At 43.6% G+C, this 24,003-nt stretch overlaps 1 protein-coding gene across 1 annotated transcript in view; it reads right to left on the minus strand.

Moving 5' to 3' along the window:
* cabin1 (calcineurin binding protein 1) overlaps positions 1–24,003 on the minus strand; it is a 67,051-nt gene that overhangs the window by 29,281 nt on the left and 13,767 nt on the right. The window contains exons 13-30 of the mRNA XM_056276047.1: positions 18,363–18,435; positions 18,069–18,256; positions 17,722–17,859; positions 17,202–17,390; positions 16,627–16,869; positions 16,374–16,527; positions 16,161–16,276; positions 13,193–13,354; positions 11,197–11,403; positions 10,898–11,043; positions 10,344–10,605; positions 9,907–10,077; positions 9,317–9,406; positions 8,022–8,182; positions 7,706–7,926; positions 4,704–4,769; positions 3,617–3,796; positions 3,113–3,513 (exon numbers count right to left, since the gene is read on the minus strand). Coding sequence (XP_056132022.1) covers positions 3,113–3,513; positions 3,617–3,796; positions 4,704–4,769; positions 7,706–7,926; positions 8,022–8,182; positions 9,317–9,406; positions 9,907–10,077; positions 10,344–10,605; positions 10,898–11,043; positions 11,197–11,403; positions 13,193–13,354; positions 16,161–16,276; positions 16,374–16,527; positions 16,627–16,869; positions 17,202–17,390; positions 17,722–17,859; positions 18,069–18,256; positions 18,363–18,435 — 3,168 coding nt within the window. The remainder of the gene's footprint in view (positions 1–3,112; positions 3,514–3,616; positions 3,797–4,703; positions 4,770–7,705; positions 7,927–8,021; positions 8,183–9,316; positions 9,407–9,906; positions 10,078–10,343; positions 10,606–10,897; positions 11,044–11,196; positions 11,404–13,192; positions 13,355–16,160; positions 16,277–16,373; positions 16,528–16,626; positions 16,870–17,201; positions 17,391–17,721; positions 17,860–18,068; positions 18,257–18,362; positions 18,436–24,003) is intronic.

Below are 24,003 nucleotides of genomic sequence, written 5' to 3' on the forward strand. Positions count from 1 at the left end.
CAAGTGAATGCCACTTTTCATTTGGTGTGCTACACCCTGTGGCAGAAGACACCAGTTATTATAAGTTCTTTCCTTCCATCTCTGTCGTGAGGCCCACACTGGCCCAGCCGATGCAGGATGAACAATTTCCCCAGGGACAAAAAGGAGTGCAGAAGTTCTTAGTGCAATAAGTGAGGGGCTGTGAGAGTCACTTAGCTACTGATGCAAACTGTGTTGGTAACTAGGGATGCTGTCATTAAGTCACGTCCAAGCTGCCGCGTAGCTATGGGTGGGCCTGGGCCCACCCACTTGGCATTCAGGCCCACCCAATCAGAAGGCTTCCTTTGTTGCCGGATCATCCAGTGAACAGCAGTCAGTGAATAATGTTTCAAAATTGTGAGCAGCCCCTACTCTTTCATTCAGTGTACAGCCCGCGCATTTCACAGAGGAACAGAAGCCTACTTTCCACTCGCTAGCTGCTTGTAATGTAAGATAAAAATCGTGGCCAAACAAAGCAGTCTGCATAAGTTTGTCACAAAAAGATGTGAGTAGCAAAAGGAAGAGAATTCAGCTCAAGTTCAGGGATCATTCTCAACTCACCACCCACACCAACCCCTGTCATCTCCTACTGTAAGCATCAAACATAAGCTAATTTACAATTTCAGACTGTCGTAGTCTATTGCCTATTTCATTATTGTTTATTGGTAGTAGTTTTTCTTGGGTGTACAATTGGACATTCAATTCACACAGATTAACATGAACTAGTTCATGTTCATAGTTCAAAATTTTGCAGTTCACAGTCCCAAAAATGAACTAGTTCTCATTCATTTCTTTCGTTTTCTTTTTTTTTTTTTTAATGAGCTACTCCGATGGTTGGATGCTTCAACTCACTGTCATTTCAAATTAGTTGCTAATGTGGCTGATGTTCGGGCCTGTTTTTTCAGACCCGGTGGGCACAATTTGCATAGAAATGTGACTTTTTTTGCTCGTTGGAACATGTACTGATTTGTTCATGAAACTCCTTCAAATATTCATATTAACTGGCTACCGCAGTACCGGTAGCTGCGTCTGAATTGGCAGTTGCACTAGCCATGCCGGCATGCCAAGCGCCGTAAAACACAGTTCGTGAGTGTCGTTCAGTCCTGTGGGAGTGAATGATGCTCGCATTCATGTTCATTAGTTGCAAACAGATAGGTTCAGCTCACCGTTCACCAAAAACATGAGCACATTCAAAGTGCTCATGCACAACAGTGTGTGTGTGTGTGAGTGGTTTATGTAGCTATGTTCATGTGTGTCTTGCTCGTGCCCAGGGACAAGATTATCTCCAAAGCCACCCCCTCTGATTCCGACCGCACGCAGGTCGCTGACTGGGCATAACGCAAACATAACGCTTGTTCCAGTTGTGCAGGGCAAAAGCACTCCTCCTCTCCCACACGCTATTTAATCAAAATTTAGGCTAATTAAAAGGGTAGCCCCACCACCAAAATTCAATCATATTAGAGACATGCCATCATTCCCAAATCCCAACTTTAACGCTTTGAAGTTGTTCATGGAACACTGGTGACAAACTCGTTAACTAATGATCTGAACATCAACAAACTATACATCAGATTTACATGATAAAAAACACATACTGGGACCTTAAACGGCCCAAACATTGGCGGTGTGTATGTAAGCCTCTTTTCTAGTCTGGACCTCAATCCCAATCAGGCTCGTGTGGGTGCCCCTGGTCCAGGTCCAGCGGTGCAAAACGGCGTGTGCCGTTGTGTGCTCCTTGAGCTGACGGCGCGGCGGTGGGAGCCATTGGAGTTGGACCCTCCCTTGACCCAGAGCCCAGGACCACTGACCCGGTATTGCCCCGGTGTCAGCAGCCGTGTGTACCTCTGTCCATACGCTTGACTAATAATGCTGTTGCGTCTATCAGCTGTGTGTGTGTGTGGGTGGGTGTGACTATGTGGCCGCCATGCCTGGCTACGCGATGATGTTAATGTCCGTCTTCGTGCCCGCAACCTTACCTCTGATGATGTATAAGGTTTGTATGATTAAAGTGTGGTGCATTCAGGCAGTTATAGATGTAATGGCCTGTTTTGGTTAACATACACATTTCAGAACCTATTAAGTATGACTGGTCTTGGATTGGTTAGGCCCACCTGATTTTCTCTGTGCCCACCCACACTGTGATTTCTGCCTACGCTACAGCGGCCAAGGTGCTTGCATATTTGTGGCAAGAAGAAATGGGGAAGCCTCACCAATCCCACAGGCCTCCTTCGGAAGTTGCTCTTCAGCAAGGCTGCCCTGCGGGAATTGCGTTGTCTTAATTGAACTTAATAGCTGATGTGCTCATGAATACTATTACAGAAACCAATGAAGCAACCAAAAGATGGCTGGTAAGTACACCAAACAAGGCAACAGGGTATTTTTGGTGCAAATTCAGTCTTCACTGTAGCGTTTGTCCAGCATTTAAATAGGTGAAGCACTTGGCATCAGATCATATAGATTTATGCATATTCACTTCAGTGATTGAAACAAATGGAACACGGTGTAGCTGGGTCCTATCAATCACAAGCTCCGACACACTGACAATGAAGTACGTGTAATATTCTTAAACAACGAAAAACACCCTCCGATCCCCAAATCCTTATTGAACCATATAGAACTAAAAATGCATTAAAGCGGTTCGACAAACAGAATGCTGACAGAAGGATGCCACCACAGTAAAGCTCAACACTATTTCCTTGTGCCAAATTGGCAGAGAGAGAGCACTGCGCATCCACCCACACACACCTCTGCCCACTGGGCCTTGCGGCCGATGCACATGCTGTTTCAGCACCTTCTGTAGCACTGCGGAGGGCATCAAGCCCACAGGAAAATCCATGAGGAAAAAAAAAATTACTAAATAGAACTGGCAGCCTGGAGGTTCTAATACGAGTTTCAAAAAGGGAAACGCGATCGTCACGAAACTGTAGGGATAGTTAGAAAATAATAGATCGTCCTCTGTAAATGTCACCATAAACAGCAGAAGATACTGATGACAGGAATGTCTCAAGTTTAATGGGCACGACCCCCCCGGCGAAAAGCTGTGAGAATGTGCTAGTACCATAAATAAGCATGGTAGCATCACGGGTGGACTGACCTGATGGGTCTTGCTGGTGGCGTAGAAAAAGGCCAGACGGTATAGACTCTTGTAGTGCTGGGGGAAACGGCCCAGGCAGAGGAAGAGTGCACGAACACACAACTCCACAAGCATGCGCTTCTGGTCGACGCGCTCTGCAGGTAGGGCCTTGGGCACCTCAATCACCTCTGGGGGTGGCTCCGGTTTTCTTTTGCCCTCATTAGCTAGGGTCTGAGGACTGACTTGTTGGGAAGGGGCAGGCTTCAGAGAGGTGGCTGGGGCAGGCAGAGGATGAGAACAGGGTTCCATGGAAATCTTGGTGTTCAGTGTTACCAGCATGGGGTCTCCTACTTCTGGGATATCTTTATCCTCCATCTGGTTGCCAGCTCCTCCCCCTTCGCTGCTTTTTTCGCCATGTGAAACTAATGCAGGATGGAATTTAAACATTTTCAAGTTAAAAAAGTTCAGCTATTACCTCACTAGCAGAGTGTCAGTGTAATGTCTACGATTCCCATGCTAACACACCTGTGTCATCTGCTGCAGGAGGCCCTTCCTTCATAGGGGTGGTGTTATCTGATGAGGAAGGGCTGGCCTTCCCTGAAACCAACTTGTGACTGCTGTCCTGGGAGCTGGCAGGATCGGTGAAGGCGTCCTGGGTGGAGTTGGAGTCAGAGAGCAGCACCACCTCACTGTCCTGACTGCGCTCTGCCAGGGGCAAAAGAAATACATAACACGGGTCATGTGGCCAGCTGCCTGGCCTAGGAGTGAGACACACAGCTTTGGGATATCAAGGAAACACTGTTAGGTCAAAATGCAGTAAAAAAAAAAAAACTAATTTGATTAAAAATGTCACTCTTATATGTAGCATTGCTCTGTACAAATAAAGGGTGTACGTTTTGATTTACAGTTTTCCCCCTCAGGATGGTCAACAAATCTATAACCGAAGTAGGATTAACCAGTATAAAACTGTCTCATGTTAGTGCAATTCAACTGAAGCAATATGCAATATCGAATGGTTATGCCATGTAAGAATTTTCATTTTTCAGAGAAGCCCCCATAAAAACAGAAACAGAATTAAATAACACTGACAATTACAATGAACTAGACAAAAATAACCATAGAATTATCAAATCACAGATTGTTAGTCACATATTCGTATCAGTGAATTACTATCAGTTAACTGCAAATAACAGATTTCTATTATGTTATGAAGGGTGACTTGTTTTTTTTTACAGCCCCAAATAAAAATGCCGGCATTTATCTTAATTGCCTCATGCAGTTTCAGCAAGAAGACTCCTTGGCAGGGGACCGCAAATAACAAAATTAGCAGGGGAGCAACAAGACAATTTACCAAGAACAAACTCAGGAGACCATTTGCAGAAATTTGTCAAGATTAAAACTAAGAATGTCACAAAAGGCAGTGCAACACAGATGATCCATTACAGTATACAGAGATAAAAAGACATCAGTTATTACGAGAACTTATGAAAGTTACTAGATAACTTTCATACGTCGTCCGCGCTTCCGTTAAGAAAGCACCACTGCTGTTCAGCAAATGGTTTTGGACTGAATACCTAGCCTCTTAAAGTTTGGTGGGTATTAAGAGCAGTACCATTCAGGGAAGCAAGCCACATTGAAGACCTGGGCAGGCAGTAATCATGGTCAAGCTTTGGGAAGGCTGTTGAAGATATGGGGGAGCTTGTTTCAAAATATAGTCAAGCAAAGCCATTTTCTGAACTGATAAAAAGGAACTGAGATTAAATATTTTCTTTCCTAAGTGTAACAAGTAATTCTAGAAAACTTGAGCACAGCCTTGCTTCAACTCCCCTTGACAACTTAAGAGTCTCATTCAGACTTAAGCCGATCTCCGAGAGAGCACGCAAAACGTGCAATGAAATACATGTGGGCCTTGGTAGATTGGTAACTTTCGATTTACACCCATTTACCACTGATGTTACACCAAACGGCTACTCATAAAGGTATTTATTAACATGACCCTTTCTCTCCCAAAGCAAGAAACTCTAGTACAAGAAACAAAGCTTATTTTCTATCAATGAATAATCTTGGAAATATTAGTGGAAAAAAAAAAAGATCACCCTGGGTTCTTTCATTCTGTCAAAAAAAAATCGGCTTGCTTATCCACTGTCACTGTAGCAGCCACAACGTCTTAGCTGTCTTGTTTCTCCCTCTTGGGGATGCTGGATTTTCATGTTCACAAATCAAGATGGAACCATATGTTAGAGGAACAACAAAACTCTCTGAGGAGGTCTTACCCTCTACTGGTTTGCTAAATGCCAGTGTGTCTGTGCAAGGTTTGCATGCTTCAAGTCTGAATCAGACCCTAGTCTCGTCACTGTAGTGTGCTTCAACAGGAATCCACACCAGAGGGACTGGACACCCACAGGCCAAGTTGTGCACAGTAGTGTTTTTTTCTGCCTTCAGTCTCAAGATGTGTGCCAATTAAGGACTAGCCACATACTTCCTGACATGGCATTTTCACATTAATTGAAATTAATTGGAAGGGTAAACAATGGAATCACAGAAGATTGACAAACAGTTAACTTCTGGAAAACCAAATTGAAACCAACACCAAACCCAAATAAAATGTGACACCATTCGCAACATGACTTAGTAGGCAGTGATAAGGGACTAAAGTTGTCCAGCAGTGGAGACATTCACCCCATTAGATCTACATGCATATATAAATGGCAAAGCAGGTGACAGAAGCAAGCAGGCAGAGAGGTAGCAGGCAGGTAGGTAGGTAGGTAGGTAGGAAGGATTCTGGAAAGGGTGACAAAACTGGCAACATGGGCAATATGGCTGCATTGTTCATACACTTGAGCTAAAACATGATTGAGGGCATGGGGTGGGTAGAAAGATGCTATTGGCTTTTGTATCATGGCAATGAATGGTCATGGCTATGTTGTTCCTAAAAGGATTTCAGCATGTCTGCTTCAGAATCAGCTTCAGCTTTGCTGCATTAACAACATGGGAGAATATTGTTGTGAATAGTGAAACACGGGCTTCCTGAGCTCTGCAATATATTCATTCAATTTCAAAGTTGGACCAAATATTTACAGTCCATTCTTCTTGGCTGCCAATTTATCTTTCTTTATATATACACATATAAAATAAAAACGGGAAAAAAAATTACATGACTGAAAACAATGCATGTCACTGAGGTTCAGTAATGGGATGAAAAATGCATGTGAAAGCTAAGAGGTTGCATCAGATTTACGTACAATATTAAATCAAGGCGCAATTATGCAAATGCACATTTCTATTTTCATGCTCTGCTGTATGAGAAACATACATTCCCACACACAACATGGATTGTGCAATAGTAAGAAAAACACTGCATTAACTTTTTAAATAGCTATATGCAGATTATTCGAAAATCAAATCTCTTAAAATATGTTTACCCTGTTTGTTAAGTGAGGATAGGGATAAGTCTAGAATTGTAAAGCTTTTACAACTTTAAGACAAGTCTGTGATTAATTCCTTCAGCATGTGATCCAGCATCAATTCTTATTTATTTTTAATATTGCATGGGACTGTCAGGCCAAATTGTGTCCGGGCTGCCAAAATGTGTACGGGTGATGTCATCGCGATGCAATCGTGACAGCTCGCATTCCTGACATTCCTCTCTCGTTGTAGTTCGTAGCGTCGTAATATTGCAGGCAAAAGCAGGTTTAATAGTGTACTCTTTTTAGCTACATCGTACAATACATGCACAGGGTCACCTTTTATATTCGACTTGCAATTGTTTATATTAGGATATGTTTTTCGAAAAGCACAAAAAAAAGCATACTTTTAGGCGAAAGTTCATCTACTGGTTGATCACCTTGTTAGCTAGCTAGCTAACTAGCTAGCTAACATTATGTAGCGTGGACGAGATTTTCAATAAAGATGTTCTATAAATCTTTTTTCCATTAAAATGAAACATCCAATATTAGCTATTATATGTTTTTTGACATCAATGACAAGTTAGCTAGGTAGCTAGCAACCAAAAAAAGGGGTCACGAAATGTTATTTTAAACAACCAGACTTGCGATGATGTCACCCGGACACAATTTGGCCTGACAGTACAAGAACTGATCAAGGATAACAAAAGCTTGGCTGCCATTCACAAAGCTTAAACATTAACATACAACAGACTTTTGCATCACAATGCTTTCATAAAAACTACCTGCATTTGCTTTGCATCACTGCACGCTTCAGTCATTAAGAAAAATGTGCATTGCTCAAATTCTAGAAGTGGAGTTGGTAGGAAAGCAAAAGAAGGAGGATGACCAACAGTAAAATGGATGTGAAACCATTATGGCACCCCCACCCACACACACACACACAGCAGAAGCTCTATCAAACTCAACTTTCATACTTGTATTAGTGAGAATATGCTGCTAGTTTTTGTGCAGCAAAACAGTAATTTTATCGGTAGCCATATTGCCCATTTCACAATATCCTAATCACCCAGTGGGAATCATTATTAATGAAACCAAAGCCATTAGCATGGTGATTAGCCTTCTGAGTACTCCCCAGTGCACTTCCTGTCCCAGTACATAAAAGACCCAGCGGCCATCCCAGAGGCAGTGTCTAGGACTGGGACTGTACCATCAGCCTGCTGCTCCTCATGCTGCTGCTGCTGTTGCTTCTGCTGCCACTGCTGCCGCCGGAGAGTTTTACGTTTGGCGTAATCGTGGTCGACTGGTGTGGCCATGTAAGGAGGGGATGTCAGACCTGGGACAGCATTGGGAGGAAGGGAGGTGCTGAGAACAGTAGCTGCACAAACTGATGAACAGAGGGAGTCTTCGTCCATTGAGGGAGGCTTCTCCCTGGAACAAGTAAAGGACAAGATGAGGATGATTTTTTCAGCCCTATAGACAGCACATGTATACCAATATTTATTGTGCGAGACTGTGTGGCTCACTTTTCATGGGACCTGGGCATACTTGGCATACTCTTTTCCTCCCCTTTGGCAAATGGCCCTGTGGCTGCCTCCACCAACATGTTGAAAAAGATGTCATACTCCAAGTCAGGCTCACCAGCCTCCAAGAGTTTCAAAATGGTGGCACTTAGCCGGAAATACAACTGGAAGGCAGATCGTAGAGAGGGACAGTTACCAGCTGTGAAAATCTCACTAGCTGTTACAATAAGGTGCACATGTACAGCTTTCATTTATTCAATGTTATATAACTAGAGAGTGTTTAGCCAGCTTTAAACCACCATTAAAAACTTAAAGGTAGAATGAGTAGGCTTTTCCAAAAAATTAATGTACACTCAATACAAAAATAATCCCTCTCAATCATCACTTATGACCCACTAGACGTATGTGGTGGTGTCTGTATCTGCAGAGACCCTGTCCTCTGCCTGCATTTTCTGCTTTTTCTTATCTTGCTTCGTACGGGACGTTTCTGGGCGTTAACATTTGGGCAGCAGGACTCTATAAAAATGTAGAAACCATGCGCCTGGGTACCGTGGCAGTCTATTCCTTTGCCACCAACGCAGGGATTGTCAGTTCGAATTCCAGTGTTACCTCCAGCTTGGTCGGGCGTCCCTACAGACACAATTGGCTGTGTCTGCGGGTGGGAAGCCAGATGTGGGTATATGTCCTGGTTGCTGCACTAGCCCCTCCTCTGGTCGGTCGGGGCGCCTGTTCGTGGGGGAGGGGGAATTGGGGGGGAATAGCGTAATCCTCCCACGCGACGTCCCCCTGGCAAAACTCCTCAATGTGACGTGAAAAGAAGCAGCTGGCGACTCCACATGTGTTGGGGGAGGCATGTGATAGTCTGCAGCCCTCCCCCAGATCGGCAAAAGGGGTGGAGCAACGTCCAGGACGGCTCGGAAGAGTGGGGTACTTGGCTGTATACAATTGGGGAGAAAAAAAAGGGGGGGGAAATGTAGCAACCAGGTGCTAAATCGAGATCGTAAGCTTTCATCCAAGAGGAAGCTACGATAATGGTGCACACAGCACCGAAAAGATGCAAATATAGCAAGGTGAAACACCAAGTGGACAAAGCTCGTTGCAAAACAAGAGTGAGTCTGGGGTTGGCTTTCACCTGCTGGCAACCACTGAAGGAGAGGATGGGAATGAAGAGCGATGCAGAGTTGGCTTGGGCGTGCACTTCTGGTGTCACTGAGCCAGGGAAGAGGGGCCAACTTTGAATGTTGTGTTTACAAACAGCAAGCGACAAATCCTACTCCTACCTTCAAAAAGTTGTTTACCTCCAGGGCTTCCATAGCCAGATCAGGTGGATTATGGTAGTGGATTTTTCGGGGGTACCTGGCTGCTTCCTCATGCAGATAGTGTGCTGCCTGTAAATATAAAAAGAGTTGGAATAAACAGAATAACTGATTGCCAATACAGAACAAGCCTTAAATTAATTTAAAAAAATGAGGCAAATGCCCCCTGCCCACTCATCCTCTTTACTGCTCTGCTGACCTCATGGCCCATCCCTTTCCTCATGAGCTAACCTGCCTCCACTGATCAGAACAAACCTATGAGTAACTCAATACATTTTCCAACCAGGGAAAATTTTTTTGAAGGGGTGGGCTGAAGGTCAGCGATCTGCTATCTCTGTAGGTGGGTTATCTAACAACACACAAGGGGAGTTTAAAAAATGCCTGCAATCATCACTACATAAACAGACACTCCAGTTTACACACTGCATTTTTTTTTTTTTTTTTTTTACAAAGCCTTCCTTGTAATGTAATGTAAGTTTATTGGATGCCGATTTAAACATTGGGTCAATCCACAAAATTCAAAGCCTCGTGCAGGTTTGGGAACCTATTATGTAGGACCCTTGGTTGGGTACCTTTTTATAGAGCTGCAGATATTCCCGCGGAGGCTGCCTGCGTTTCTCTGCTATCTTCCCCAACATGTAATGGATGAGCCACTCCTCTTCATCACTGTCCCCATCACAACGTGAGGCTTTCTGGAAACACTGGGAGGCTGTCTCCAGCATGGAGTCTCTCCTCTCTTCCATCTGGAAACAACATTTGAAAATGTGCGTATACATGCATACACAGATGAATGGGTGCATACAGACAAACCCAAGCAGTCATGAGTGATGTAAGCCACCTCAAGAGGTCAGATCAATTTACTCAACGGCAAAGTTACATGTGCCACAACAAGAAGTGACACGGCATGACATCTATTTAGCCAACAGAAGTGGGAGGGAAAAAAGGAAATTAATGAAAAGAACCCCAGACTATGGGATCAAATGTACCCTATAATCTCATGTGCCATCACCTGTTTAACCATCTCGGGGGGCAACTCGTTTGTCCATTGTTTGAGCTGCCGCGAGGCGAAAGAATGCAAGGCATACGACATTGTCCCGTACTCGATCCACAGAGACAGGTTGGAGCAGTCTATCTCCAAGGCTCTTTTGAAGCAGTTGAGCACAGCCTGGGAATGTTTCCAGATCGGTCCGTCACTTTTCAGTTCATTGGAGTTGAGCTTTTCTTGGATACGGCTGGCTCTGGCTAAAGCCATACCAGCCCAGGAGTCAAACCTGGTGAAGGACACATTCTGACTTGGTACCAATGCCATCCAAACACATTTAATTTATGTTCACATTCGCTTTACTTTAACCAGAATGGAAACAATATTTTGGATTGCAAATCTTTTTCAGTAATTGTAAAATACAAGAAAAAAGGCAGGCAAACACATGTAGACTCTAAAGGAGGGTCATGTGTCAATAAAATGAACATTTCTTAAAATAAAGGCTAGTAAGCAAGAAGAAAAGGACAGACTAATTGCTTATTTTGGAAAAGGTGTTGAGACAGTAAGCCGACGGTGCAAACCTGTTGGGACACACGCAGATATCATGCATATAGAACTTGATGGCTTTGGATTGCTCCTTGTTCTTGAAGTGGTAGTCAGCCAGAAGATAGTAAATCTCATTAATGATGGGTGGCGCTGGGGAAGCACCCTCAGGTAGGCAAGGGGCCTTAAATAGTACAGAAAGGTAAATGACCTTTTGTAGTGTCACTTAACAAAACACCATTGCAATGCAAAGGGCTCTGGAGAGCTAACATCCACTCACTAAGCACGTCTTGACTCATCCATGCTCTTAACTTTCAGTGTCAGCCCACCAACTAACCTTTGTAGATGTGCCCTCGGTGTAGGCTGCCACTTCATCCATGGTCAGAGTTGGAGTGTCACTGAGGGGAGCGATGCCAGTGAACCTCCTCAGCAGATTAGCCAGGTCGGCTGACACCGTGCTGGTCTTGTAGCTGTCAAACTCCGGCAGCGTCTTGGGCTTGAAATACTCAAACATGAAAACTGCGTTGCTCCAAAGCAGCTCAACCTGCAGTTCACACGGATAAATTGTAGAGTTGCATGGAAAATGCTAATGTCAGTCCTTTATATCACAGTACAAAAAGCAGAAATACAAAAATGGAGAGAATGGAGCACCGTTTATTTAATCTATTAATGTGCATGGTTTTTTGTCTACCAATACAATACCACACAACTTCACTTGAATGAATCTGACTTCATGCTATGCTATTGCATTTTTTCTCCTAACAGTTGCCATCACTTAAACCTTAATTATGTAACTAACATTTGATGTCTACGAATAAATCTTTGTAAACAGTTCTACTGTGATTTCATGTTCCAAATTGTAAATTGGTCCCGCTGGTTTCTTCTGGGGTTCTGGCTCATATGGAGCTCTGATACAAAAGAGAACTCTAACTAACGCTCCCTGGCAGCGTGCCAGCCATTATGTTTATTAATGCATCGACTTGTTGTTTTTGAAACTGTTCAAGGATCCTATGACTAACCAGCTGATTCCCAACCGGCAAAATATTTTGTGCATTCATTGCACAATTGCTCTTAGAATTTCAGTACCTGCCATTCGAATTTATTAACACTCAACTTTGGGGATGACAACCATCTAGTGGCCGGATACATAAATTACAGCTGCTGACGTGCCTGTGACTGATGAAAAGAACTGATACCCCACAAATCTGAAAGCATAGGAGCAACTTTTTTTTTGTACTTGGCCAATTACCCCACTCTTCCGAGTCGTCCCGGTCGCTGCTCCACCCCCTCTGCCGATCCGGGGAGGGCTGCAGACTACCACATGCCTCCTCCGATACATGTGGAGTCGCCAGCCGCTTCTTTTCACCTGACAGCGAGGACTTTCGTGAGGGGGACATAGCGCATGGGAGGATCATGCTATTCCCCCCAGTTTTTCCTCCGCCCCCGGAGAGGCGCCTCGACCGACCACAGGAGGCGCTAGTGCAGCGACCAGGACACATATCCACATCTGGCTTCCCACCCGCAGACACGGCCAGTTGTGTCTGTAGGGACACCCGACTAAGCCGGAGGTAACACGGGGACTTGAACTGGTGATCCCCATGTTGGTAGGCAACGGAATAGACTGCCACACTACCCGGACGCCTCCATAAGAGCAACTTTTGAGTAAATCACCCCGGTTTGAAATTAAAATCAAATTTCAATAAATTTTTGATTAATAAAATTCTGGCCTTCAGATTTGATCCTATTTGGGGTTTGTGTTATCTTTACACAAACATTCTTTTTAAAGATTATTTTCTTGGCATTTTCCACCTTTATTGGATAGTGATAGTAGAGAGCGAGACAGGGAAGGCAGGGGAGAGAGGAGATGACATGCGGCAAAGGGCCTGGGCAGGATTCGAACCCAGGCTGCAGCAGTAAGGACTCAGCCTTATGTGGTATGCGCTCTACCAGGTGAACCACCAGGGCGCCCCCTACACAAACATTCTTTACAGTTTTCTGTTGAGTAACTCAACAGTTGCTCATTATTATCTCAGACCATGCCAGCTGTGCTAGGATTCTGAATGACTAGTATACTAGTACTAGTCTAGGCTCATGGAAGTCACACAGCTAAAATGCCACCAGAGTGGCAGGAACAAGCTGCACGAAAACAGCTGTGAATGCTGAAGTGGGGATAATGGCACTAGACAGCAATTTAGGTTTGACCCACAGATGCTGCATCTATTTCCTATGCACAGCAGTGCCGAAGAAAATTGGGGAAACTGATAATCATGTAGCCATAACACGCTTATCGAAAGGCATGACTAACATAATATTTAGAAGAATGCATGTCTGACCTGTGGAGCAGAGTGGTCCTCGAGGTAGCGGGCCTTACTCTTCTTACTGGGGTAGGCATACAGGCAGAAAAAGCACTGCTCCAAGGCCATCTCCAGCTCTTCTTTGTAGGGATGAGAGTCATCCTTGGAGGAGGCAGTAAGCTCTTTTTTCAGAACTCCAACCTGCATCAAACAAGCACGGCATACAAAACAAATAGTCATATGAAACTAGATAATTCATACAAAGCATTTTAATGTTTGTGGATATAAAAATCATAAAATCTACTACTACTAGTGCTTTCAGCTGCTCCTGTTAGGGGTCACCACAGCGAATCATCCGTTTCCATCATTTCCTGTCCTCTGCATCCTCCTCTGTCATGCCAGCAACCTGCATGTCTTCCCTCACCACATCCATAAACCTCCTCTTTGGCCTTCCTCTTTTCCTCTTGCCTGGCAACTCCATATTCAGCATCCTTCACCCAATATACCCAGCATCTCTCCTCCACACATGTCCAAACCATCTCAATCTTGCCTCTCTTGCTTTGTCTCCAAACCGTCCAACCTGAGCTGTCCCTCTAATATACTTGTTCCTAATCCTGTCCTTCGTCACTCCCAATGAAAATCTTAGCATCTTCAACTCTGCCACCTCCAGCTCCATCTCCGGACTTTTCATCAGTGCCACCGTCACAAAACCATACAACATAGCTGGTCTCACCACCATCTTGTAGACCTTCCATTTAACTCTTGCAGGTACCCTTCTGTCGCAAATCACTCCTGACATGCTTCTCCACCCACTACACCCTGCCTGCACTCTCTTCTTCACCCTTCTTCCACACTCCCCCGTTACTTTGAACAGTTGACCTTAAGTATTTAAACTCATCCACCATTGTCACCTCTACTCCTTGCATCCTCACCATTCTGCTGTCCTCCCTATATGTATTCCATCTTGCTCCTAATGACCTTCATTCCTCTTCTGTACAGTGCATACCTCCACCTCTCCAGGCTCTCATCAACTCGCTCCCTCCTCTCACTACAGATCACAATGTCATTCACGAGCATCATAGTCCACGGAGACTCCTGCCTGATCTCATCCATCAACCTGTCCATCACCATTACAAACAAGAAAGGGCTCAGAGCCGATCCTTGATATAATCCCACCTCCACCTTGAACCCATGTGTCATTGCTACTGCACACCTCACCACTGTCACACTGCCCTCGTACATATCCTAAACCACTCTTACATACTCTGCCACGCCCGACTTCCTCATACAATACCACACCTCCTCTCTCAGCATGCTGTCATATGCTATCTCGAAATCAACAAAGACACAATGTAACTCCTTCTGACCTTCTCTATACTTCTCCATCAACATTCTCAAAGCAAACATCACATCTGGAGCACTTTTTTGTGGCATGAAACCACACTGCTGCTCGCTAATCATCACCTCTCCTCTTAACCTAGCTTCCACTACTTTTCCCCATATATTCATGCTGTGACTGATCTACTTTATACCTCTGTAGTTGCCACAGCTCTGCACATCACCTTTGAAATTGGTACCAGTATGCTTCTTCTCCACTCTTTAGGAATCCTCTCCCTTTCCAAGATTGTGTTAAACAATTGAAGTTAAAAACTCCACTGACATCTCTCTTAAACACTTCCATGCCTCCACAGGTATGTCATCAGGACCAACTGCCTTTCCACTCTTCATCCTCTTCATAGCTGCCCTCACTTCCTCCTTGCTAATCCACCCATTTCCTGATTCGCATCATCCAACCTTCTCTCTCATTTTCTTCATTCATCAGCTCCTCAAAGTACTCTTTCCACCTTCTCAACACACTCTCCTCGCTTGTCAGCACATTTCCATCTTGATCCTTCATCACCCTAACCTGCTGCACATCCTTCCAAGCTCGGTCCCTCTGTCAAGCCAACCAGTAACAGTTCTTTTCTTCTTCCTTAATGTCCAACCTCTCATACAACTCGCCATACGCCTTTTCCTTTGCCTTCACTACCTCTCTCTTTGCTTTACGCCACATCTTCTTGTGCTCCAGTCTACTTCCTTCATCTTCTTGACTTTCCCACTTCTTTGTAAACCACTTCCTCTGTATACTCTCATGTACTCCCTCATTCCACCACCAAGTCTCCTTGTCTTCCTTCCTCTGTCCATATGACACACCAAGTACCTTCCTAGCTGTCTCCCTCACTATTTCTGCAGTGGTTGCCCAGCCATCCAGCAACTCTTCACTACCACCGTGACTGTCTTAACTCCTCCCCGAACTCCACACATCAGTCTTCCTTCTTCAACTTCCACCATTTGATCTTTGGCTCTGCCTTTACCCTCTTCCTCTTCTTGATCTCCAAAGTCATCCTACAGACCACCATCTGATGCTGCCTAGCTACGTTCTCCCGTCACCACCTTACAGTCTCTAATCCCTTTCAGATTGTACTTTCTGCATGAGATATAATATAAAATCATAAAATAAACAAATAAATAAAAGAACAACAAAGCAACTGCTTCTGCTACTGTTGTGTAATATGACCTTCCTCCATCCAAAACCATTAATGCTTAGAACAGGGCAGCTCACTGGAGTCACTTTTGTCTCAAGGACAATCGTGCTTCATCACACACAAGTTCTGACATGGACTGTCATTTGAGATTATTTTACATTATTTCTAGTATATAATGAAAAAAATAAATCAAAACATTTCAAAATGTAATTTCCTTTATCCATCTCAGTCTCACAGCTCATGAGCTTTAAGTTATGCCTAAAACAACTTACACAAACAAATTCTCTCATTTCATTTCCTCTTTACAATAACACGATCAAAAGAATAATGAAAAGATATACAAGCATTTAATATCAAATCCCCAACTGTTTCTTAATTAATGGCATTTATCATTACAGCAGAGTACACCACACACGACACATTCAATAGGCCGTGATTAAATTAGTCGGTTTATGCAATGCTACATATGACAGCAAACTTACAAAGAATTTAAGGAGCGCGCCATCCGAGTTGCAGCACCAAGACCGACGACCAAGGTACTCATGGGCTGTACTCAGCAGCATCAACGAAGAAGGTAGCATGGGAGTGTCGGAGTCGTCTGAGGATGAGACTTAATGGTATCAGGCAGTGTGACATCTACTGTGGCATAAACATCAGAGGAAAGTAGCAAGTTTGAAGATGAGAACCTAACAAACCTTCATCATCCCCTACAGACATGTGCTGCCGCAGCAGACAGTCAAAGGCAGCCTCTTCATGTTTGATAATGCGATGCAGGATAATCCAGGGTAGAACCGAGGAGAAATAAGGTTCCTTCGGATCCTCAGAGATGGTCATGCTAAGATCAATCAGCTGGAACCAAAACAACAACCGCACACAAATATTAGGTGACACACAAGATTGTCCATTCTTGCCAGCAAAGAATAGTATTGTGCTAGGCACATGGCTGACCTGGATGAGGTTGTTTGCCAGTCGGGCCATGCTGGAGAAACGAGGGACATTGCTGAGTAGCTCTGGGTTCTCAGTGAAGCAAACCTCTATGCCAGTCAGCAGCTGTGTGATAGTTTTTACCCATTCCTCTTTAGCAGAAGGGGAGCTGGCTGAAGCGGAGTTGAGTTGCTGCAAGGCTTCATTTAGGGCCAACTCTGTGCACTCCAGACATTGGTGGTAGTCCTGCTGCTTCAACAGGGAGTTCTAGTCCACAAGGCAGGTATCAGACAAAAACCAGAATCAGAATCAGAACACTTAATTCATCCCCGAGGGGAAATTGGGTCCTATTACAGACACTCACACTCTAGTAAAGAAAAAAAAACTAAAAACTAACAAGATACAAGATAACAAGAAAATAGAAACAAATAGAAAAAAGAAAAACAGAAGCAAGTAGAAATAAAAGATAAAATAAGAACTATAAACAACAGCAAAATATATAAACATGTGGGCACAAAAGATAAACTTACATTAATCCTGCAATTCAACATCTTCAAAACAAGGTAGAATCAAGACTACTGTGTTTATGTCTTTCTAACCTGGAGCAGCAACAGCTGCGCAGGCCTCTCCGGCGCTGAGCTGACAAACTCCAGAGGTTTACTCCTGCCACCATAGTTAAGAGTGGGCTGCAGCAGACGCACAACAGACTCAAAGTCTCCAGATACAAATAGGCGCTGGATCTCCTCCAGAGACTGACAACGCTCCAGAGACTTTAGCCTCTTGTCAATCTGTCCATGGGAAGAGATTTTTTTTGGGGGGGGGGGGCACGACAAATTTTTCAATTAATTCAGTGCATGAAACAACAAGACTGCTAGTTTTCCTTGGGTGTATCCAGGATATTTTAATTTACAAATTTTGCATGTAATCACATGAAACTATATTTAGTGGATGATAAAAGACAGCTCTGCATCATGTTAGAAGTGCTTCATGTTAGACAGAATGTTTGATGGTAAAACTAACTTTTAAAATATTTCCTTTTAAAGTCTAAGGAGTCTTTATGCATAGGAACTGACAAACTTATGTGTTGGGAAGGTTTTTTTTATAACAACCAACACAAACCTCCTCCACTGAGATTGCAGCATCTATGCGTAGGTTAGGCAGTTGGATGGTGTAATGTTTGCCCTCTGGAGTCTTTGGCTTGCTCTGTAGCAAGCCTGTGCAGACATCATAGCTCTCCAAGGCCAATTCCATCTCTCCCTGAGACAAAAACAAGAGAGCAATCATTGGGAAGGACATACTTCATTCAGGTCTAGGGTTCAAGGATAACGGGTATCGTATATTGTACTTACTGGAATACCTTGTGAATTTGCACTATACAAATAAACTTGACAGCATTTTTTTTGCAGAGTAAAGCTATTACAGAATCAAAAATTGAGGCAAAAAACACAATGGAATGGAGAGCTTACCTGAAGGGCCAAAAATCGTGCCTTCAGCCAATAAACACGCACCATAATATCTAGCCAGTCACCCTCAAAAAGGTCCCTCTGAGAGGAACCCAAGGCTAGGATGAACAGATCGCCCTGGTAGTGCTGTCCAGGGAACTCTGTGCCAATAGCATCGCAGCCTGGACCATTAAGATTCCTTCTTGGAGACACTAAAATTTAAATTAGAATTAAACAAAAAAGTAAAAGAAAATTACAGTCATTATCCAACAGATTAATGTCACAAGCCCGGGTAGAGGCTACTTCATTAATACTTACAAGTCTTTCCTTTGCTGTGTGACCATTGTTCTAACTGCAACTCCATACAAGCCAAGCTCATCATCAACATTTCCTGCAGATGTAACAAGAATTACAGGTCATCTTACCATCAGCAATGAGACCTTTTGTTTTTGACAGAAAACCGCAGCTATAAATCCTTGGAATCAGTTGAAAAGACATTTCTAAACTCTAGATACTGTCTTACTGTCTGGATTGAAAGTCAGATATACCCAAGACCTATTCAAAACTCAGTACAGACGGTGACATAGGGCCCTTGTAATGTCCAAGAATAACTGGGAACATGCTTATCCTAAAAAAGTTCAGTTCTTTCAACTTTTGCCCGCAATGTGTTTCCAATGTGAAACAAACTTTTCTTGCTTTTTCACATAAAACAGTTATCGAGGATAAGTCAAGTCAAGCCAATCTTATTTGTATAGCCCATTATCACAAATTACAAATTTGTCTCAGTGGGCTTTACAGCAACGCAACATCCTGTCCTTAGACCCTCGTATCAGATAAGGAATAACTCCTTAAAAAACACCTTGGAGAAAAAATAGTAAGAAACCTCAGGGAGAACATCATAGGAAGGATCTCTCTCCCAAGACAGACAATGTGCAATGAACACTGTGTGTATGCCATTTACAGAAAACAACATTGAAAGAGGATAAATGAATTATAATGAAATTATAAACTATATGAAGAGGATGCCAAGCAGTGTCCAGATGCCACCAGAAAAGCCCAGGCCCTTAGCCACGTGACCATCATCACTATGTAGACCTGACAGGAGGCTAGACTACACATGTACACAGGGGAGACTCACATCAAACCATTCACATACATTGGAGAAGAGGCAAGAAAAAAACATTTAGTCACACATCGGAGTGAGAAAAGGATATCCTTTTTCAATGTTATAACAAAATTATATGGATTTATAAATAAGATATTTAAAAATAAATGTGATGAGGGAGATGCCAAGCAGTGTCCAGGTAGCGACCACCGTCACCATGGAGACCTGGGAGGAAGACAGACTACACGTGCACACAGGGGCGACTCACATCACACCATTCACATACACAGAAGAAGAGAAAGGAGAAGACATAATTCAGAGAGAGAAAAGGCAGATGAGAGAAGAGAACAGTTTGCAATAGTCGATAAGCTATACTCTATAATCTCGTCAGCAGAACAGTGCTTGGTAAATTCATTGAGACAGAAACCGACCCGCCATGCAGTACAGGTCGTGAAGTACTTAATTTAAAGGCAACTAATTGTAGGTTAAGGCAAAAAGGTGATTTTTAAGTTTGGATTTAAAGGACTCAACAGACTCTGATTGTCTGACGGCAACAGGAGGTTATTCCATAAGAACGGGGCCCGATACGAAGAGGCTCTGCCACCAGCTTCTTTTTAGCTTTAGATACACAGCAGCCCTGTATTTTGGGAGCAGGGAACTTGAGATGGAATGTAAGGTTTAAGGAGATGAGACAGATATGATGGGACACGCCCGTTTAGGATCAGCAGAGGCACCTGAAAGTCTGATCTAACATGGATAGGAAGCCAATGAAGGGAGGCAAGAATTGGTGTAATGTGGTCAAATTTTCTAGTTTTAGTAAGTGTAGCTGCAGCATTTTGAACCATTGGAAGACTTTTAGTACTAGCATGTGGCAGACTTGAAAACAGAACATTACAGTAATCAAGTCTGGATGAAACAAATGCATGTATTAGAGTCTCTGCATCATCCATAGACAGGAAAGTCCGAATTGTAGTTATGTTACATAAGTGAAAAAAAGGCAGTCGGTGATTTCTTTAATGTGCTTCAAAGGAAAGGCTGGGATCAAACATAACACCTTTTATCTGCAAAACTTTGTGAAATCACAGAGTTGTCGATTGTTGTTTTTACTTGATCAAATTGGTGTTTGTGTCTAGCAGAGCCAATGACCAGCATCTCAGTTTTATCCGAATTTAAAAGCATAAAATTTAGCGACATCTAATTTTTCACAGCAGCCAAGCAGACCTCTAAATTTGTCATTTGAGTATGATCATCAGCCGTTATAGGCACATACAACTGAGTATCATCCACATAGCAATGAAAATGTATTCCATGCCTGCGTATGATCTGGCCAAGAGGTGAAATATAAAGAGAGAAATGTAGAGGGCCAAGAGCCGAGCCCTGAGGTTCGCCATATTTAACGTCAGAGAATTTCGATGTAATACTATTATAGCAGACAATGGCGTGACAGAGGAAGATGCAGAGGACAGGAAGAGGTGTAAACAGATGATCCGCTGTGGCGACCCCTAATAGGAGCGGCCAAAATTAGTAGTAGTGTTAGGAGACTATTACATCAGGCACAACGTGTTCTTCCAGATAAGGACTTAAGCAAAGAGAGAGCGAAGCCAGAGACACCAAAATTACAATTTATTCTCTCTAATAGTATACAGTGATCAGTGGTGTCAAAGGCTGCACTAAGGTCAAGTAGCAGAAGCACAAAGGCAGAATCAGAGTCCACTGTTAGTAGAAGATCGTTCATCACTGTGATCAGGGCAGTTTCAGTGGAGTTACAGGCCCTGAAAGCTGATTGAAAAGTTTCAAAAAGATAGTTTTCTTCAATATGGGTCGAAAGTTGTTGATACACAACTCTCAAGCAGCCAAGTAGTTGGTTTAGAAGCTGACACAAGCTTAGTCAAAGTATCAAGAGAGATAGTCTCAAAAGCTGTAATAACAGGGACTATCAGTGACTCATTGTATCGATATGAATTTGGTAGACATAATCTGCAACAGTAGCTGGAGTTGAAGAACTAATTTTGTTTATGATCTATCGAGCTTATTGCTGAAAAAGTCTGGAAACTCATGGGCTGTGAATGGTGAATCCCTTTAGATAAAACAAAATCAGGGGTGCCCCGGTGGCTCACCTGGTACAGCAGTACCACATAAAAAAAAATTATCTTAAAAAAAGATAAAATCAAATCAAGGATTATTACCACTGCAATGAGTGGATTTTTTTTTAAAGATAATTTTTTTGGCCATTTCCGCCTTTATTTGAAAGTGACAGTATAAAGAGAGATAGGAAAGGCAGGGGAGACAAAGAGGATGAATCGCCGGTTCGAATCCCTGTGTTACCTCCGGCTTGGTTGGGCAGCCCTACAGACACAACTGGCCATGTCTAATGGTGGGAAGCCAGATGTGGGTATGTGTCCTGGTCGCTACACTAGCGCCTCCTCTGGTCGGTCAGGGTGGCTGTTCAGGGGGGGAGGGGAAAAATGAGGGGAATAGCGTGATCCTCTCACGTGCTATGTCTCCCTGGCGAAACTCCTCACTTTCAGGTGAAAAGAAGCAGTTGGTGACTCCACATGTATCAGAGGAGGCATGTGGTAGTCTGCAGCCCTCCCTGGATCAGCAGGCGGGGTGGGGCAGTAACCAGGACGGCTCGGAAGAGTGGAGTAATTGGACGGATACAATTGGGGAGAAAAAAAAAGGGGGTGAATCCAGCCAAAAAAAACAAAAACAAACCCAAAACAAAACTGATCAGTCCAGTCAGATTTGAACCGACAGTTTTCCTGTTCGACTTTGGTTTAGGACAGTTATTGATTATCAGTGACTTAGCTGGTGAGTGGCTGTCTAGTCAAGGACCATAGACAGTGTGGAGTACATCTTAAGTCTGCAAGCACTCACCGGCATGGGTTAATTGTACAGTGTAGGGTGAGGTCAAAATAAAGTAGAACAGCATGCATTTCACATGTTGCACACTTTATTTCACATATTTTGACAGGTACGTTAGTGTAAATGGGTTGGCGTGGGCCAGACATTTGGGTCTTGCAGGTTGGACCTGGCCCACAGGCCGCTTAATGGGGTTCAGGGATTTAAGAGGATCAGCAGCCCTATTCAGATGAATATTGAAATCACCAAGAATTAGAATCTCATTAGAATGAGTAAAAAGACCTGCGATAAATTCTCCAAGCAATAGTGATTAAGGGCCAGGAGGTCGATAGAGTATCTCAATCTGGACTGAGCAGTTTGTTCGTGGCCGAGGGAGATGGACTTGGAATAACAGCCTCAAAAGAGTGGAAGTTAGATTCAAGTTTAGGAGCAAAATAGAAAAGACTTTCTTTTTAAGATAATTATTTTTTGTAATTTTTCGCCATTATTTGATAGTGATAGTAGTGAGAGAGAGACAGGAGGGCAGGGGAAAAAGAGGTGATGACATGCAGCAAAGGGCCCGGGCCGACTTCGAACCCAGACCGCTGCGGTAAGGACTACACCTTATGTTAACATTAAACATTAATAATAGGGGATTCCATCCATTTTCTCCATGCAGCCACTCACTGTTTCCCTGGAGCCAGAGTCCCTGATATCCTCAATAAACTCCTGGAGCTTATCCGTTCAGTCCCGTCCTCCACCAATCAAATGATTATTCAGGTGAGGACAAACGATGCAGCTCGTCAACAGTCGGAATTAACCAAAGAGAATTTTATTTATTTTTTGCCATTTTCCACCTTTATTTGATAGCGTTAGAGAGAGACAGGAAAGGCAGGGGGGAGAGAGGGGATGACATGCAGCAAAGGACCAAGGCTGGATTCGAACCCAGGCCGCTGTGGTAAGGATTCAGCCTTATGTGGTACATGCTCTACCAGGCAAGCCACCCCCCCCAAAGAGAATTTTATTGACCTTTTTAGCTTTTTAAGTACTTGCGGAAAGTCTGTTTTTATCTCAGGTCCTATTCCAACAGTGGCCCGTGGAGCGGGGTGCTTCAGCAGAATCCTCAGCCTGCATACATGGCTCATCTCTGTCTGTAGAGCTCACAATATTGGTTTTATTGACAATTTTAATCTGTCTTAGGAACTTCTCTCCTTCTTCAGATCTGACGGAGTCCACCCAAACAGGCTGGGTAGCCGGATGCTGCAAGACACCGTACAGTCTTCACCATGTGACTGAGTTTACATCCCACGCTTCCCTCACGGCGCCTCTGCCTGTGGTGGCACTCGATGGTACTGTTCTGCCCGCTGGCTCCCTCCGTTGACCTCATCTGTCACTGACCCTCTCGTCGGGAGTTTTCCCCTACAGACTATTATTAGGCACCGTGCCTCTCATCCACGTATCTAATAGTAGAAACAACAATAACTGAATATCTAGAGCAAATATCTGCTATTTGCGTCCTATTTGTTGTATTCCCATTGGTTTTAATTCTGCTTTGACATGCAACAATTTTGGCCTCTTGAATGTGGGAGCTCTGGGTAATAAGTCCTTTATCATTTATCTTTTTATCGTTTCTAATAATCTGGACTTTTTCATTACTGAGACATGGCTGTCCCCAAGAGACACTGTTCCTCAGACTGAAGCTAGCCCCCCTGATTTTGCATATTTTCATATTCCCAGGCCCTCTGGAAGAAGAGGTGGCCTAGCTGTTTTTTATAGGTTAGGTCTTGCGTGTCATCCTGTTACTTATAATAAATCTTTTTTTTTTTTGGCATTTTCTGCCTTTATTGGATAGTGATAGTAGAGAGAGAGAAAGGAAAGGCAGGGGAGAGAAGGGATGACATGCAGCAAAGGGCCCAGGCTGGATTCAAACCTATACCACTGCGGTACGGACTCAGCCTTATGTGATACATGCTCTACCAGGTGAGCCAACACGGCGGCCCTTTACTTTTGGTA

The sequence above is a fragment of the Lampris incognitus genome, chromosome 1 (assembly GCF_029633865.1).
Source record: "Lampris incognitus isolate fLamInc1 chromosome 1, fLamInc1.hap2, whole genome shotgun sequence".
In the NCBI taxonomy this organism is placed as follows: domain Eukaryota; kingdom Metazoa; phylum Chordata; class Actinopteri; order Lampriformes; family Lampridae; genus Lampris; species Lampris incognitus.